This window comes from Neoarius graeffei, chromosome 10 (genome assembly GCF_027579695.1).
Source record: "Neoarius graeffei isolate fNeoGra1 chromosome 10, fNeoGra1.pri, whole genome shotgun sequence".
NCBI lineage: Eukaryota > Metazoa > Chordata > Actinopteri > Siluriformes > Ariidae > Neoarius > Neoarius graeffei.
Window position 1 is genome coordinate 75,039,763 of NC_083578.1, and position 19,842 is coordinate 75,059,604.

The 19,842-nt window shown below is 40.6% G+C and overlaps 1 protein-coding gene across 1 annotated transcript in view; it reads left to right on the top strand.

The window, feature by feature from the left end:
* The first annotated feature begins 6,936 nt into the window (after window positions 1-6,936).
* Window positions 6,937-19,842, top strand: part of pde4d (phosphodiesterase 4D, cAMP-specific) — a 464,086-nt gene continuing 451,180 nt past the window's right edge. The window contains exon 1 of the mRNA XM_060932306.1: window positions 6,937-6,969. Coding sequence (XP_060788289.1) covers window positions 6,961-6,969 — 9 coding nt within the window. The 5' untranslated portion in view covers window positions 6,937-6,960. The remainder of the gene's footprint in view (window positions 6,970-19,842) is intronic.

A 19,842-nucleotide genomic window follows, 5' to 3' on the forward strand; every position in this document is an offset into this window, starting at 1 on the left:
CTCACAGCAAGAAGGTTCTGAGTTCAATCTTTGCAGCTGACTGCAGGGGCCTTTCAGTGTGGAGTTTGGATATTCTCCTCAGGCCTGTGTGGGTTTCTTCTGGGTGCTCTGGTTTCCTCCCACAGTTCAAAGACAGGCAGATTGGTTAAATTGGCTACATTAATTTGCCTGTGAGTGTGAATGGCTATCTATCTCTGTGATGGATTGGCAACCTGTCCAGGTCTCCTCCAGTATCAGCTGGGATCAACTCCAGCTTCCTCAAGACCTGCAATGGATAAGTGATATAGAAAATGAAATTTTGTGTCATATTCAGTGTGTCAACCCTTAATTCTGCTTGATATTAGTCCATATCACACCATGCTGTCATTAATTGATTATTTTCCTATAAATGCACACCCCATTATTCCTTACTTAATGAAGCAAACTTTGGTGAACCATGCATCCATCCATTACAGTACCTGTAGCTGCTTATCTTGTACAGGGTCGCAGGCAAGCTGGAGCCTATCCCAGCTAACTATGGGAGAGAGGCGGGGTTCACCCTGGACAAGTCACCAGATCATCGCAGGGATACTTTGGTGAACCCCCCCCAAAAAAACCTCCAAAAACTAATGGGCTGATCAAAAGGTTGGAGGTTCAAGCCCTATCACTGCTAATCTGCCACTGTTCGGCCCTTGAGCAAGGCCCTTAATCCTCTCTACTCCAGTTGCCGTATCATGGCTGGCTCTGGAACTCAAACTTTCTAACAAGCTGGGATATGCGAAGAAAATAATTTCACTGTGCTGTAAAATATTCATGGCAAATTAAGGGCTCTTCTAAATTACTAAGTAAATAAATGCCTGGTCTATACATTCCTGAAGTTATTTTGGTTTTATTTGGAAACTACACAGTGCATAGCATGGTGAGTTTCCCATGGAAAACTTTCCGTCAACAATTATTAACTTTTTCTATGTTTAGCCTGTGATCTTTACGGTCAGTTTTGCAAGGAAATTTTTCGTCTCAGGCTAAATAAATAAATAAATAAATAAATAAGAGCAGAAGTGTTGTTTCGTGTGGAACATAATGAGTGAATGTTGAGTCATGGCTCAAGTCTATTTGTTCCTTTTTTCTTCATTAAATGAAGAAGTCACTGATTTCACCAGATGTAGTCTCAGAATGAGGATGCTGAAATGCTTTCTGAAATGATTGAGACAGAGTGAAAGACTTGTGATACACTGATGTCAATCTCTGGACAAGAAGGGTAAAGAATCAAATAAAGCAAATATGAATTTGAGTCCAAATAATGGCATAGCTGATATTACTAAAGCTTGTGAAAGGCTTGATACACACATACACACACAGTACTGTGCAAAAGTCACAGGCACCCTATTTTTTTCCTACAAACTTTGTTATAGATTTCTATTTTATGACTTCTATGATCGAGTCGACACAAAATATTTTAGAGTTTCAAGCATTAATTTTCCAGCACAAAATTAAATGTTACAGAAAAAAAAGTTTGCATCTGCGCAGCATATTACACAAGAATCCACTTTTCAGATTAAAAAAGAAAACATAATGAAGGCTGCTGGAGTTTGGTGCAAAATGAAGACGCGAGTGTGACAAAGTGTCTAGAAGAACTGTGGCTGGTTCTGGAAGATGCTCAGTAAAACCTGCAGCTCATTGTACCTGAGACTACTGGGTTTTTTTTTAAAGCAAAGGGTCATCTCACACTAAATATTGATTTAGTTTCATTTATTATGGCTTACTGCTGTTTTATAGTTTTTTTTCCATGTTGAAACATTTATATTCATTATTTTTTGAAGCCATTTTTAGTCTACAAAATTTCTTTACATGTACCTAAGACTTTTGCACAGTAGTGTGTGTGTGTGTATACTTCCTTCTAATTAGTGTTGTATAACTGTAGGATGTTAAAACAACCTGAGTGTGAAATGAGTCTTCACCTAAGTAACCAAGGCATTCAAATTAAATCCTATACCAGGGCTTTCACAAGCTCAAACTAAGGAATGGTGCATTAACTAGAGCATTACATTCAAATATCTCATCTCATCTCATTATCTCTAGCCGCTTTATCCTGTTCTACAGGGTCGCAGGCAAGCTGGAGCCTATCCCAGCTGACTACGGGCGAAAGGCGGGGTACACCCTGGACAAGTCGCCAGGTCATCACAGGGCCGACACAGACAACCATTCAGGCTCACATTCACACCTACGGTCAATTTAGAGTCACCAGTTAACCTAACCTGCATGTCTTTGGACTGTGGGGGAAACCGGAGCACCCGGAGGAAACCCACGCGGACACGGGGAGAACATGCAAACTCCGCACAGAAAGGCCCTCGCCAGCCACGGGGCTCGAACCCGGACCTTCTTGCTGTGAGGCGACAGCACTAACCACTACACCACCGTGCCGCCCACCATCAAATATAAATTGAATATATGTATTTAATGTAAAAGTAAACTATAGATCATATAATAAATATCCATACTGAAATTTAAAAGTGAACAGCACACAAATAAATTAACTTTTCACTTCTGCATCGTTCCATTGTGTGCGTGTGCAAAAGTGAAAAGGTAATTTATTTGTGTGCTGTTCAGTTTTAAATTTCAGTCTGGATATTTATTATATGACCTATAGTTTACTTTTGTATAATATGGAGGAAGCCATGGCCTAATGGTTAGAGAAGCAGCTTTGGGACCAAAAGGTTGCTGGTTTGATTCCCTGGACCAGCAGGACTGGCTGAAGTGCCCTTGAGCAAGGTACCCAACCCCCAACTGCTCTGGTAAGAGTGGTGGCATACCTTGTGTCTGATTAGCCAAAGAAAAGCTGATAATGTGATCATCAGTTTGGGTGGTGCCTGACCGAAATGGAAACTATATATATATGGATAGTGTGTGTTAATAACAGAAATCTGACTAAAATGGCCTATTTTGTGACCAAATGATTTGATTTTGTTTCATACTTTAAATCCAGCTAATAATGTGGATGGACGTTCCCTGTCTCACCACATGAAGGAGCCAGAAACCTTCTGCATTTTACTAGTGTCGCTCATGAAAAATTGGTGAAAAACAGACAGGAAATTTCAGCTCGTTCCTCATTTATAGTGTGAGGAAAAACACACTAGGGCAAGAGTAAGCAGTGTGCTTAAAGCCAAAATGTCACACACAGCATGCAATAATAATCCATGTGACAAATTCAAACCTAAAACATGGAGAGAGTATTACTGAGATAACAGGACAAAGGAGTATTTATATTACGAAGGAGAAAAATTACCTCTAAATAAGAACATGGTTTCAAAAGCCCAAAATTATTGTCTTATTAAAAGAGAAAATATCTTTAAGATTCAAAAGTTGAAGCTTTTACATACAAATGTGTAATTGCATGCACACACTGATATTCTTTAGTACTGTATGAGTCTGTGGTAATCCATAATAAAGAAATTTAAAGTATTTTCTAATTAAAAGTTGTGTATACAGAGAAAAAGGGAACCGTTACTTCAACAAGGTGTGACGTGTGCCTTGAATAAATATGGCAGAATTTCTAAAAGGCAAATTTCCTAGTCACAGGAGTGTTAACATCAGGGTTTGGTTGAGTTTTGTGTTTTTTTTTCCCTTCTAACACACCACGTTCAGCTCATGAACGCACTGCTAACTGGCTGATTAGGTGCTTTTGACAGACTTATGGCTCTCCCGGAAGAAGCTCCTGAAACCCTATGACAAATATTTAATCAGATTAAATATTTGCTCTATTGCTGCTGTGTTATGTCATGGTGGTATTCTGGCTCAAAAGAGAGATCTACAGTTGAATGTTTCTAATGAATGTTTTCCAAAGATAACAGCCATTCCTCTGTGTCGTTTTTACTTTCACTGTTCAAAGGGCTGAAATGTTGTTCATGACCTGCAATCGAAAATCCATGAAAAACCCTGATGTATATAAATAACATTTCAAATTAGCAGTCCAGTGTACTATATATACCCAGTGTCGAGCTTGTTTGTTCATTTTGGGTCACAAGTTGTGAAAGAACACAATGTACCTGACATCCCACTCTTTGCCTTGGCTTGAGCGTAATTGAAGGTACTAAATCAAGTGTGGAGTACACAGGTACTCCAAGGCCAATCAGAATAATTAAGCCATTTCTCAAAATTATTTCTTTATAGACCAGATATTGAATTGTTTAGAACAAGAGTCCTAATCACAAACAGTTTTAGTTTTGCTGCAATTAACCAAATCTCGAATGACATCTGTGGACTTGATTATATTTGTGTGTGTGTGTTATCACAAGTGCAAGTGTGGTACTGAGATAAGCATTAAAATCGTCGTGATGTTTGTGTGTATGACTCATAAGCAACCAGTGTATGATTTGAAAGTTCTACGTCTTTACTCTTTTGACATGTTATATATACACTACAATATTTAGACCATAGTTCATGAAATAAGCCAGGGGCTCTCATGACATATTTGTGCCTTTGGGCCAAGTGATTTAGGCTGAGTTTCATGCTGTTTATTTAAAAAAGTGTAAGAGCTCTTTATGGATATTTATATATAAATATTTATTAACGGGGCGGCACGGTGGTGTAGTGGTTAGCGCTGTCACCTCACAGCAAGAAGGTCCTGGGTTCGAGCCCCGGGGCCGGCGAGGGCCTTTCTGTGTGGAGTTTGCATGTTCTCCCCGTGTCCGTTTCCTCCGGGTGCTCCGGTTTCCCCCACAGTCCAAAGACATGCAGGTTAGGTTAACTGGTGACTCTAAATTGACCGTAGGTGTGAATGTGAGTGTGAATGGTTGTCTGTGTCTATGTGTCAGCCCTGTGATGACCTGGCGACTTGTCCAGGGTGTACCCCGCCTTTCGCCCGTAGTCAGCTGGGATAGGCTCCAGCTTGCCTGCGACCCTGTAGAAGGATAAAGCGGCTAGAGATGATGAGATGAGATGAGATATTTATTAACATGGTAGAGAATACATGACAACATTACAGGCATTTAGCAGACCCTCTTATCCAGAACAGCCTGGGGAGCAGTTGGGGGTTAGGTGCCTTGCTCAAAGGCACTTCAGTCATTGCTACTAGTCCAGGGAATTGAACCAGCAACCTTTTGGTCCCAAAGCTGCTTTTCTAACCATTAGGCCACAGCTTCCCCCGTGTTGTACATACTTCATATAACAGCAGAGATGATCATACACCATTTTCCCGTCAATTCGTTTCAAATGGGTGTGATCCGAAATAAATCACTCCAACAAGATAGTGAATGAGGAACTGGATATAGCTTATAACTCTTTTGTCAATCAATTAGAGTTTCTGTTTCATTTCCAAGATATGAAATAAGCCAGGGGCTCTCATGAGATACTGTGCTCACAGCTTCTACTTTCAGTCAATACTCTTGCATTTCCTTGACAGCTTGATAGTTTTGGATTTTGTCACCAAGAAATAAGCAAAGAAGAACTTAAAAGACATTTTGAAAGACATCGTTGGTGGCTAGAACCAAACAAGCTCAGGAAAGCTTTAATTCCCTTGATGAGGATGGTGCTGGACACTTCTAAAACAAAAATAGAGCACCCAACAGGGAAGAAGCCTTTGATAAGATGTTTTCTATAACTAGGACACGATCAGGGCTTTATACAAAAGCTCACGCAGAGACTCCAAAGCTCTGGTCCTCAGCAGGCTTGACATAAAGGATTTTATTGGGGTGTTTTTTTCTTTTTAACTTAAATCCCTGTTTTGGAAGTTTGCGGTATTCTGATGGCTTGTTTTCCTTTTTCCTGTATATTTGCTTTGTGAAAACTTTTGAGCAAACGAAGCAGAGAGCTACAATCTAGAGGATACATCATCTCAAATAATGCCTTCCAAAGCCAAACATACAGAGTTTGGCCAATTCAATCTCAAGTGAGTTCAATCAAACATGTTCAGTCAGTAATGTGGCTTCCAACTATAACAGGAAAAGCCACTTGTCACAGACATGGAATGGCACAAAAAGCATTCAGACTCACTGATTAGAGTTTCCTGAATGGCATTCAGCATCGGCAGTGATTTGGATGAGATGAGTGAGATATATTTGAGTATACTCATACTCAAAGTTGAAGTGCTTGTTATGAGTACTATACTTGCATAATGAGGTAAGATGGACCATCAGTTTGGAAGGATGACTTCTGAATTTGACAAATGTTCATGAATCATGGTGCATCCATCCATCCATCCATCCATCCATCCATCCATCATCTCTAGCCGCTTTATCCTGTTCTACAGGGTCGCAGGCAAGCTGGAGCCTATCCCAGCTGATTATGGGCGAGAGGCGGGGTACACCCTGGACAAGTCGCCAGGTTATCACAGGGCTAACACATAGACACAGAGAGCCATTCACACTCACATTCACACCTACGGTCAATTTCAAGCCACCAGTTAGCCTAACCTGCATGCCTTTGGGGGAAACCGGAGCACCTGGAGGAAACCCACACAGACACGGGGAGAACATGCAAACTCCGCACAGAAGTGGAGGAAACCCAAGTCAGCCACTGAGCTTGAACCCAGGACCTTCTTGCTGTGAGGCGACAATGCTAACCACTACACCTATACACATGGTATAGGATAATGATATTATAACTTTTTACATGGATGCCTCGGTATCACAGGGATCATTCTGAGATATTCATTTCCATTGGCAGGGATTTTTGAGGATTTTCAGGACTAAATCAAAACATTTAAGGCCTTCGTGTTCTCTCTCTCTCTCTCTCTCTCTCTCTGATAATACTCACCTTTTTTCTCCAAGAGTTTAATGCACTTGAAAACATCAAATTCAAGTTATGCTTCTGCCACTGTCTGCTTCTTACACAAGCATGATTCACATTCGTTAAATATTTTATTGGGAATCTGATTCCTTCTTTTATTTGATCTCTTGCAGAAAGCTTTTCTCCCAGTCCCAGGGCCGCTCTATTTGAGCTGAGGGCCCCACAATGCAGGAAAATACAGCTAACGGAGAAAGCCAGATGGAAAGCGTGAGTGCACTGATGCATTTTGTGCTACTACAAACATACACACATAATAATATTATGTATTTTGCAGAGCAACTTAGGTCTTCTCCCATGACTAATAACAACCACATTAAATGACCAACAGATTAAGAGACTTTCCCATGAAGATAAGAAAGAGATTAGAACCCGTACAGCTGAAGAATGTATTCCCCCCCCCCCCAACATCTAATCTGTAGCTTTAAAGGACTGAGCTTGACTGTCTGGCAGAACCGTTAGATTTGACCTTTGGAAACTTTGCACAGATGGTACAAGTTCATTAGCATTCTGTCCTTTGGCATATTTCCTATTGTTTTCCTTTATTATAGAGCAAGACGAGATCACAGAAGGTCAAAAGCTATTCGGGATAGTCAACAAAATCACGTTTCTGGACATAAAAAGAGGATAGGTGAATGGGTCTGTTGAAGCATGTATGATAGCTGTCAGAAATAATCAGAATTTGACTTCTTTATTTGGCCAGATTTTCAGGACCAAAGGAGGGTCCAGCTCAAAGGCATATTATCATCACTTCGAGTACAGAGATGTTAGATGCTATGTAATTGCAGTCGCAAAGGTTTTGAGTATTTTCTCCACTTGGTGGTGTCTTGAGCAGATTGGCACAATTGTGGCAGTAAACCTGAGCTAATTATTTCACAGATTTAAGTATTGTAGTTTTTATGATGTTGATTATGACTGTGTATTAAAATATGTAAAATATTTTTGAATATGAATGTAAGATGTTTTGAACTTTCCCATCATGCACGATTGCATGTGACCTGCCACTTCCTGTTGAGTGTGTGTGTTTGTATGTATGAATGGATGTCCATCAGTTTGTAGCAAGTTGAAGTAAGTTTGAAGTACCGTAAGTTGTAGCGTGGTTTGAAGCAAGTTTGAAGCGTGAGCTACTCGATAAGGATAACAAAGTCAGCCGTAATATCCCTCTTAGTCTGCAAGCAGGCAAAAGTGTTCTACGGTGTTTTGATGTCTGTGTTTGTTGGAGCAATAAAGAAACATCAGTGATAAAGAACCTGGGCCTTGGATTTGTGACTAAGGGCGGCATAGTAGAACACTTTTGAAACTTCATGATTTTAAGCACCTCTTGAGTTGCTGCAACTTCAGCTGCTGCTTGCTGCTTTTTCTGTGCTGATTTCAGAGAGGCCTGATCAGAAAACCTGAAAGCAGAAGAGGATTGCAAAGAAACGATGGTAGACCCTGTGCAATCAAACACTGAGCTAGTCTCAGGCCAGGGTATATCTTCTGGATCACCAGCATTAGTAATGAAGCACAGAGCTTTCTCATTTGCAGTCTTGGTAATGGCATAATATGAATCATTTTTCCTTCTAATTTCAAGGTCTGGCACTGCAATAGCTCTGATTCGATCATAAATGACATTAACATCAACTTGATGGGCTTTAACAGCAGTGACAACTTCAGAAATAAACTCTGGATCTTCTTTGTGTCTAATTGATCTTTTCAATCCATTGATATGATATTTCCACCTTTTATACATACGTTCAAAGGCTTTTCTTAGATCATTCAGCTTAGCATCTTGCAATTTTTTTTCTTTTTTCAGTAAGTGTGCTAGTGCGTTGACTTTTCCGAATGTCTGAGAGTTCCACTGAATTATCAACATCTGTGCTTTTGTGTGCCTGTTGAGTTTCTGTAGACTGTTCAATTTGTGTAGACTCTTCAATTTGCTTATCTTCATCACCCTGTTCCTTATTGGTATCTTCTTGATCAGGAAGATTAATCTTTTCTTGTGTGTATTGTAATGTCTTTTCACTAATTTCTGACATGTTAAATTACTACCATGTATCAAAATTGTGCTTAAAGATTATGCTAATTTGTTATTAAAATAGTCTGTTCAGTAACCTGCAATGTTACTGTAGATTTTGAACATTGAACTTAATGTGTCAGTTAAGGATAATGATGATAAATTATATCAGAGTTGCAATAGTCTAGGCACAGCAACAGTGTTAAATTAGGCTACAATGCAGCTCAGTGGGCTTAGGCTTAACTAGAACTCCATGCAAGTCATGTGCAACACAACTACAAATACTGGCATTCAATATTCAAACATTAACCAATACAACTTTCAAACTGGTTAAATCGAAATACCCTTGACTTAGAAAATATTAAACTTAAATATGGCAGTCATCAATTAAAAAGCAATGGCTTGAAAACATGCATACAATTGAATCGTGATCCAGTCTTACTAGTAGCAATGAATGAGAATGTCCATAAATCTTTAGAACGCACGGGAGGACGCACAATTGAAAGTTCCAACAACAGTTCACAGGCTACTTGCACGACTTCCAAGACACCAACCTTAAATGCTTGCTTGCTTGTTTGCTTCGCCTTACTTGTCTGAATGAACATCTACTGACTGGACCAGACCTCACAAACACCCTTGTGGGAGTCCTGTGTCGTTTCCGTATGGGTCAAGTGGCCATCATGTGCGATGTGGAGCGCATGTTCCATCAGTTCCATGTCATGCAGGAAGATCAGGACTACCTCAGATTCTTGTGGTGGGAAGGGGGTAAGCTGGAAGCTCAGCCATCAGTATTCCGAATGAGAGTCCATCTGTTCGGTGCTGCCTCCTCGCCGGGATGTGCAAACTTTGGGCTCAAGCATATTGCTAGTCAAGGTGAGGGTAAATTCAGTCAAGCTACAGTAAGATTCTTACAACGCAACTTCTATGTCAACGATGGTCTGACAAGTGTCGAAACAGGGTCTGATGCTATACAGCTTGTGAGAGAAGCCAGAGACCTCTGCAAGACGGGGAAACTCCACCTGCACAAGTTTATTTCCAACAGTAAGCAAGTAACCAAAAGAAGAATGCGCTGAAGGTGCAGCTGACTTTGACCTTGCCCTAGGAGAGTCCAAGGTTGAATGGGCACTTGAAGTACAGTGGTGTGTGGTATCCGACACATTCCAATTTCGAGTTACTGTGAAGAAAAACCTGTTTACTAGAACAGGCATTCTATCCACAGTGGCCTCAATTTTTGATCCTCTTGAATTTGTGGCACCTTTCATTCTAATTGGGAAAAGAATACTGCAAACCATGTGTAAAGACAAGGTAGGCTGGGATGAGCCACTTTCGGATGACCTCAAGACACTTTGGGAAGCTTGGCTTCAAGACCTGCTTGATTTGTCAGCAATAAAGATATCCTGCTGCTATGTACCACCAACATTTAAAGATGTTCAGTGTTATGAATTGCATAGTTTTTCTGATGCCAACACGGCTGGCTATGGAGTCTGTTCTTACCTTAGGACTGTGACCTTGTCTGGTGAGGTGCATTGTACGCTTGTCATGGGGAAGGCCAGAGTGGCTCCAACGAAAGTGATGACCATCCCTAGATTGGAGCTCTCGGCTGCTGTCATCGCCACCAGAACAGGTGATCTGCTTAAAAGAGAACTGGAATTGGGTCAGCTCAGTGAATACTACTGGACTGATTCCAAGGTTGTTCTTGGCTACATTAATAATGAGGCAAGATGATTTCACATCTTTGTGGCCAACAGAATTCAGCAGATCAAGGCAAGCAAAGAACCTAATCAATGGAGGTACAGTATGTGGCTACAGAACATAATCCAGCTGATCATGCCTCTCGTGGTCTTACAGCAAAGGAGCTCATGGAGTCAAATTGGTGCACTGGGCCAAGTTTTCTGTGGCAAAGAGAACTCCCCAAAGAAGAGGGCAAGGTGGGAGTGAGTGACGGGGACCCAGAGCTCAAAAAGGCTCAAGTCCACACAACCAAAGTAACAGAGCAGGTATCTTTGTTGGATTGCTTGCAAAGGTTCTCAGACTGGAGTAGAATGGTGAAAGCTGTGGCAAGACTTAAGTGTTGTGCAAGGAACATGAAAGGGTTGAAAGAAAGATCAGAGTTCACAACACTTGATGAAAGAAAAGATGCTGAGCAATTCATAATCCGCTTAGTTCAAAAAGAAGTCTTCAGGGAAGAAATCGAGGCTCCTAAGCAAAGGAAAGAGGTGAAATCAAACCAGTGTTCCAGACTTCACAAGTTAAGTCCATTTGTGGATGTCCAGGATATTTTGCAGGTGGGAGGAAGATTGACTTGAGCAGCACTACATCCTTATGTTAAGCACCCTGCCATTCTTCCAAAGGGACATGTTTCTCGTTTACTCATCAAGCATTTTCATGAACAAATTTTCCATCAAGGTCGTGGTATGACCATAAATGAGATCCATTCCAATGGCATATGGATTTTGGGATGGAGCAGTGAAATGTCCTCCATCATCTACAAGTGCGTGAAATGCAGGAAGTATCGCAAATGCGTTCAAGATCAAATCATGGCTGATTTACCGCCTGAAAGATTAGAACCTACCCCTCCATTCACATATAGCGGAATGGACTGTTTTGGGCCATTCTATGTGAAGGATGGAAGAAAAGAATTGAAAAGATATGGCCTTCTGTTCACTTGTATGTGTTCGAGAGTTGTTCATATTGAAGTACTCGATGATCTCAGTTCTGACACATTTCTTAATGCATTGCGTTGCTTCATTTTCATCTGTGGCAATGTAAGTCAGCTCTATAGCGACCAAGGCACTAACTTTGTCGGTGCGAAGAAAGAATTCATGGAACTCATGAAAGGATTCACTCAAGAGCGTGTGAAAGAGCTTGGTTGTCGCTTTATCCTGAATCCGCCCTCCTCCAGTCACATGGGCGGAGTCTGGGAGCGACAGATCCGAAAGGTGAGGAGTGTCTTGACAGCCATTTTAGACAAGTTTGCCAGAACCTTGGACAGTTCTTCACTTAGAACTTTCATGTATGAAGCCATGACAATCGTGAATAGTCAACCTTTGACCTCTGAACACCTCAATGATCCATTGGCACCAGAGCCATTAACGCCAAATCATATATTAACAATGAAGTCTGAGATTATTGCATCTCCACCTGGAGAGTTCTCTAGAGAAGATCTTTATCTAAAGAAAAGATGGAAGAGAGTCCAATTTTTGGCCAATGAGTTCTGGACCAAGTGGAAGAAGGAGTACCTTTTGAATCTGCAACAAAGGAGTAAGTGGAATAAGAATCGCAGAGACACAAAGGTCAATGATATTGTCCTACTTCAAAATGACCTGGCACCACGTAACAGTTGGAAGCTTGCCAAAGTAGTTGAAGTCTTCCCAGGATCTGATGGGAGGGTCAGGAAGGTCAAACTTCTAGTAAGTGATGCAACACTAGACAGCAAAGGTGCATGCACTACCAAGTCAGTATATCTAGAAAGACCCATTCACAAAATAGTATCTTTACTTGAATCTGATTGAAGTGTATGTTTTTAAAGTGTTATTTAAATGCAAATGAAATGTGTTCATGCACTATGTTTGTCTTGATAACTATATGAGGAATTATATGTCTGAATTAACCTTTGGGTCTTTAAGATCACCCTTTGGGTGATGGTGGGAGTGTAATTGCAGTCGCAAAGGTTTTGAGTATTTTCTCCACTTGGTGGTGTCTTGAGCAGATTTGCACAATTGTGGCAGTAAACCTGAGCTAATTATTTCACAGATTTAAGTATTGTAGTTTTTATGATGTTGATTATGACTGTGTATTAAAATGTGTAAATTATTTTTGTATATGAATGTAAGATGTTTTGAACTTTCCCATCATGCACGATTGCATGTGACCTGCCACTTCCTGTTGAGTGTGTGTGTTTGTATGAATGAATGGACGTCCGTCAGTTTGTAGCAAGTTGAAGTACAACCCCGATTCCAAAAAAGTTGGGACAAAGTACAAATTGTAAATAAAAACGGAATGCAATGATGTGGAAGTTTCAAAATTCCATATTTTATTCAGAATAGAACATAGATGACATATCAAATGTTTAAACTGAGAAAATGTATCATTTAAAGAGAAAAATTAGGTGATTTTAAATTTCATGACAACAACACATCTCAAAAAAGTTGGGACAAGGCCATGTTTACCACTTGTGAGACATCCCCTTTTCTCTTTATAATAGCCTGTAAACGTCTGGGGACTGAGGAGACAAGTTGCTCAAGTTTAGGGATAGGAATGTTAACCCATTCTTGTCTAATGTAGGATTCTAGTTGCTCAACTGTCTTAGGTCTTTTTTGTCGTATCTTCCATTTTATGATGCGCCAAATGTTTTCTATGGGTGAAAAATCTGGACTGCAGGCTGGCCAGTTCAGTACCCGGACTCTTCTTCTACGCAGCCATGATGCTGTAATTGATGCAGTATGTGGTTTGGCATTGTCATGTTGGAAAATGCAAGGTCTTCCCTGAAAGAGACGTCATCTGGATGGGAGCATGTGTTGCTCTAGAACCTGGATTTACCTTTCAGCATTGATGGTGTCTTTCCAGATGTATAAGCTGCCCATGCCACAAACACTAATGCAACCCCATACCATCAGAGATGCAGGCTTCCGAACTGAGCGCTGATAACAACTTGGGTCGTCCTTCTCCTCTTTAGTCCGAATGACACGGTGTCCCTGATTTCCATAAAGGACTTCAAATTTTGATTCGTCTGACCACAGAACAGTTTTCCACTTTGCCACAGTCCATTTTAAATGAGCCTTGGCCCAGAGAAGACGTCTGCACTTCTGGATCGTGTTTAGATACGGCTTCTTCTTTGAACTATAGAGTTTTAGCTGGCAACGGCGGATGGCACGGTGAATTGTGTTCACAGATAATGTTCTCTGGAAATATTCCTGAGCCCATTTTGTGATTTCCAATACAGAAGCATGCCTGTATGTGATGCAGTGCCATCTAAGGGCCCGAAGATCACGGGCACCCAGTATGGTTTTCCAGCCTTGACCCTTACGCACAGAGATTCTTCCAGATTCTCTGAATCTTTTGATGATATTATGCACTGTAGATGATGATATGTTCAAACTCTTTGCAATTTTACACTGTCGAACTCCTTTCTGATATTGCTCCACTATTTGTCGGCGCAGAATTAGGGGGATTGGTGATCCTCTTCCCATCTTTACTTCTGAGAGCCGCTGCCACTCCAAGATGCTCTTTTTATACCCAGTCATGTTAATGACCTATTGCCAATTGACCTAATGAGTTGCAATTTGGTCCTTCAACTGTTCCTTTTTTGTACCTTTAACTTTTCCAGCCTCTTATTGCCCTTGTCCCAACTTTTTTGAGATGTGTTGCTGTCATGAAATTTCAAATGAGCCAATATTTGGCATGAAATTTCAAAATGTCTCACTTTCGACATTTGATATGTTGTCTGTTCTATTGTGAATACAATATCAGTTTTTGAGATTTGTAAATTATTGCATTCCGTTTTTATTTACAATTTGTACTTTGTCCCAACTTTTTTGGAATCGGGGTTGTAAGTTTGAAGTAAGTTGTAGCGTGGTTTGAAGCAAGTTTGAAGCGTGAACTACTCGATAAGGATAACAAAGTCAGCCGTAATATCCCTCTTAGTCTGCAAGCAGGCAAAAGTGTTCTACGGTGTTTTGGTGTCTGTGTTTGTCGGAGCAATAAAGAAACATCAGTGATAAAGAACCTGGGCCTTGGATTTGTGACTAAGGGCGGCATATGCTATATTCCTGCACAAGTCTGGTACAAGTTCCAGCACGTTTCCCATAATATCCACCTCATACTATTAACACATTCATTGGACCTGTGAACCACCTTCAGAGCATAAAGGCCCGGTCCCACAATACCAATAACTATAACTATAGTGATAACTATAAATAAATGGGTCCCCTGCAGTTTATGTGGTTGATGGTCACACCAGACCGATAACAATACCTATAGCCCAGGCCTGGGTTTATCCGTATCAGTGAGATTGCTTCTGGAGTGATTTTTTCCCAGCCTGGACCTGATCGGATAAAACATCTGACCAATCAGGTAACTGTTTACATGTGACATTGTCTGAGTATGTGCTATTTTCCCTGGGCATCTTCGTACATCCTTGTTGCATCATGAAGTCATGGAATACAGATTCATGGAAAATAAAAAATATATAATATAAAGCACGGATCTTTTATTCACGAATATGTGATTTTCTGTGAGATATCAGTAGTAAATGAATACAGTAAACATATAAATACAGGTAAGATATTTTAATTATGAACTTTGACAGACCAAACATTTCACTGTTTTAGACTTCTTAATTTTTTATCCGTGATGTATCATCTATATGAAATCTGTAACCAATCTGTAATATACTGAAACGTCCGTGACCAATCCGTAAATTATTAGCATCTGTGATGCATCCGTATTAAAATCCATAATCACTCTGCATTTTGTATCCTTTTTTTATTATATTTCCATAGTCTGTGACCTATCCGTATCTTATCAACCACTGGAGCGTGTGCATGGGTTGTTTTGAAGCCCAAGCTGTACAGTATGACCCGGAATAATGTGCTAGTACTTGGAAAAAGCTTCCATGACTATTCCTAAGTTGCATGCATTTATTTACCTGAGTGGCAGGACCAAGCGATATTATAGTCAGGATTATAGTTGTGGTGCGACTGCATCCAGGCACAGTTATAGTTACAGTTATCGGTGTTATGGGACCGGGCCCTAACTCTGAACTAGTAACTTAAATCAGCTGCAAAATTTACAACCCCGATTCCAAAAAAGTTGGGACAAAGTACAAATTGTAAATAAAAATGGAATGCAATAATTTACAAATCTCAAAAACTGATATTGTATTCACAATAGAACATAGACAACATATCAAATGTCGAAAGTGGGAAAATAGCACATACTCAGACAATGTCACATGTAAACAGTTACCTGATTGGTCAGATGTTTTATCGGATCAGGTCCAGGCTGGGAAAAAAAATCACTCCAGAAGCAATCTCACTGATACGGATAAACCCAGGCCTGGGCTATAGGTATTGTTATCGGTCTGGTGTGACCATCAACCACATAAACTGCAGGGGACCCATTTATTTATAGTTATCACTATAGTTATTGGTATTGTGGGACCGGGCCTTTATGCTCTGAAGGTGGTTCACAGGTCCAATGAATGTGTTAATAGTATGAGGTGGATATTATGGGAAACGTGCTGGAACTTGTACCAGACTTGTGCAGGAATATAGCATATGCCGCCCTTAGTCACAAATCCAAGGCCCAGGTTCTTTATCACCGATGTTTCTTTACTGCTCCGACAAACACAGACACCAAAACACCGTAGAACACTTTTGCCTGCTTGCAGACTAAGAGGGATATTACGGCTGACTTTGTTATCCTTATCGAGTAGTTCACGCTTCAAACTTGCTTCAAACCACGCTACAACTTACTTCAAACTTACAACCCCGATTCCAAAAAAGTTGGGACAAAGTACAAATTGTAAATAAAAACGGAATGCAATAATTTACAAATCTCAAAAACTGATACTGTATTCACAATAGAACAGACAACATATCAAATGTCGAAAGTGAGACATTTTGAAATTTCATGCCAAATATTGGCTCATTTGAAATTTCATGACAGCAACACAACTCAAAAAAGTTGGGACGGGGCAATAAGAGGCTGGAAAAGTTAAAGGTACAAAAAAGGAACAGCTGGAGGACCAAATTGCAACTCATTAGGTCAATTGGCAATAGGTCATTAACATGACTGGGTATAAAAAGAGCATCTTGGAGTGGCAGCGGCTCTCAGAAGTAAAGATGGGAAGAGGATCACCAATCCCCCTAATTCTGCGCCGACAAATAGTGGAGCAATATCAGAAAGGAGTTCGACAGTGTAAAATTGCAAAGAGTTTGAACATATCATCATCTACAGTGCATAATATCATCAAAAGATTCAGAGAATCTGGAAGAATCTCTGTGCGTAAGGGTCAAGGCCGGAAAACCATACTGGGTGCCCGTGATCTTCGGGCCCTTAGACGGCACTGCATCACATACATGTCAACCTATACGGATTGTCTGGAAATTATACGGATTTTAGCTCATTTCAAGGGCGTACGGGCGTATAAACAAAGTCTTACGGATTTTCAGTATTTTCTGACCTAAATTTATTTTGTGTATCTTACTTGAACATCGTCAGCTGATCGTCGCAAAAACATACAAAAGCTCGATTTATAGACAAAGAACAGCGTGTATGCAGGGGCAGATAACCCAGACTATGTGAAACCGGATGTTTATTCCTCAAGCCTCGTGCAGTATCGTGACTGCGAGACTTCGCTTGTTCCGGTCATGCGCACGATCTGCATTTAAACGTGCCAAACGGTCATTGTTCGAACGATTTTCTCATTGTGTAGAGCGACATTGTTTACACCTGAGAGATTTTGAATAGCGTCTGCTGAGTGAAAGAATGGGAACACCAAGAAAGAAAATGAGATACGGCGGGCGGTATCTTCCTGAATGGAAGGACACATTTAATGGTGTCATTGTTCAGGCAAAAAATGAGGAGTACGCGCATTGCACAGTTTGTGTGCGAGATATAAAAGTTGCGGCGTCTGGAGTTTACGACATGAGGGGACACATGAGGTCCAAACTACATCAGCGAAATTTGCACCAGAAACAGAATCAGCCGCAAATGACGATGTTTGCAAATTAGGCTTGATCAACCAACAAGTGTAATAAGAGCAGAAGTTACAATCTGTAATTTTATTGCTCAGCACAATTTGCTGCTAGCTATTGCAGACCACCTGACAGAACTGTTGCCGCGAATTTGCACGGACAGTACGATTGCGAAATCTATCAGCTGTAGGTGCACCAAAACAATGCAAATAATCAAAAAGAGCTTGGCCCCCGAAGCTACACTACCGATCATCCAGCACTGCCGGACGTCGCCATTTTCCTTGATGATCGACGAATCCAATGACAAAAAGACAGACAAGCGACTGGCCGTTTTGGTGCGGATCTTCAACATAAACAGAGGGGCGAAGTCAAGAATCGTAGACATGCCCGTGTGCAATATCGGCACAGGCGAGGCGATTTTCGACATGCTGGACGAAGTTCTCAGGCAAGTTATATTTACTTATTTATTTATTAAGTTTGGTGCGATTCGAAGGCTATAAGGATTTTATGTTGATTTTATGGATTTCTTCCTCCGATACTACAGGTGGACGCCCAAAGGGGTTGACATGTATGCATCACATACAGGCATGCTTCTGTATTGGAAATCACAAAATGGGCTCAGGAATATTTCCAGAGAACATTATCTGTGAACACAATTCACCGTGCCATCCGCCGTTGCCAGCTAAAACTCTATAGTTCAAAGAAGAAGCCGTATCTAAACATGATCCAGAAGTGCAGACGTCTTCTCTGGGCCAAGGCTCATTTAAAATGGACTGTGTCAAAGTGGAAAACTGTTCTGTGGTCAGACGAATCAAAATTTGAAGTTCTTTATGGAAATCAGGGACACCGTGTCATTCGGACTAAAGAGGAGAAGGACGACCCAAGTTGTTATCAGTGCTCAGTTCAGAAGCCTGCATCTCTGATGGTATGGGGTTGCATTAGTGCGTGTGGCATGGGCAGCTTACACATCTGGAAAGACACCATCAATGCTGAAAGGTATATCCAGGTTCTAGAGCAACATATGCTCCCATCCAGACGACGTCTCTTTCAGGGAAGACCTTGCATTTTCCAACATGACAATGCCAAACCACATACTGCATCAATTACAGCATCATGGCTGCGTAGAAGAAGGGTCCGGGTACTGAACTGGCCAGCCTGCAGTCCAGATCTTTCACCATAGAAAACATTTGGCGCATCATAAAACGGAAGATACGACAAAAAAGACCTAAGACAGTTGAGCAACTAGAATCCTACATTGGACAAGAATGGGTTAACATTCCTATCCCTAAACTTGAGCAACTTGTCTCCTCAGTCCCCAGACGTTTACAGACTGTTGTAAAGAGAAAAGGGGATGTCTCACAGTGGTAAACATGGCCTTGTCCCAACTTTTTTGAGATGTGTTGTTGTCATGAAATTTAAAATCACCTAATCTTTCTCTTTAAATGATACATTTTCTCAGTTTAAACATTTGATATGTCATCTATGTTCTATTCTGAATAAAATATGGAATTTTGAAACTTCCACATCATTGCTTTCCGTTTTTATTTATAATTTGTACTTTGTCCCAACTTTTTTGGAATCGGGGTTGTATAACCTTGTCTATGTTTCAGTTACTGTCCACACCAAACTGTTCCAGCGTGTTTTACAGTAGATTACTTGGGATCGTCTGAACACAAAATTACGACTCTCCTGCAGCTCTTCTTGCTGTACTCAAGGCAACAATATTCTCAGTCTCTGTTTAAGACCTGGATTTCTGTCAATCTGTACAGAGCCAAAAAGGAGAGCTTTCTGTCACATTACATTAAGTGACTGTTAATACTGTTTGGACAATTATTAGGTATTTTAGGACTGCAGTTGTCATGAACAGTTTTGCACTCAAGTTTCCATCAATGAAGAGTTATAACATCAACGAAACTGACCATGTTAAAACTGTTAATGTTATAAATCATGACGTCTGTTGTCGCCCAAATAAGGATGGGTTCCCTTTTGAGTCTGGTTCCTCTCGAGGTTTCTTCCTCATATCATCTGAGGGAGTTTTTCCTTGCCACCGTCACCACAGGCTTGCTCACTGGGGATAGATTAGGGATAAAATTAGCTCATGTTTAAAGTCGTTCAAATTCTGTAAAGCTGCTTTGTGACAATGTCTATTGTTAAAAGCGCTATAAAAATAAACTTGACTTGACTTATGTGCATCTTTTACTAATTATCATGCACAATGACATTTATGACATTTATGACACTACCTACCTTTCAATGGTACGTCAATATGAATTGATTTCTGTACATTTTGATGGTGAAGTGTAGCATAATCAATACAGAGAGTGAACAAAACAACAGAAACACCATATGAAAAAAGAACCTTGATTTTGAAATGATTAAACCACAATT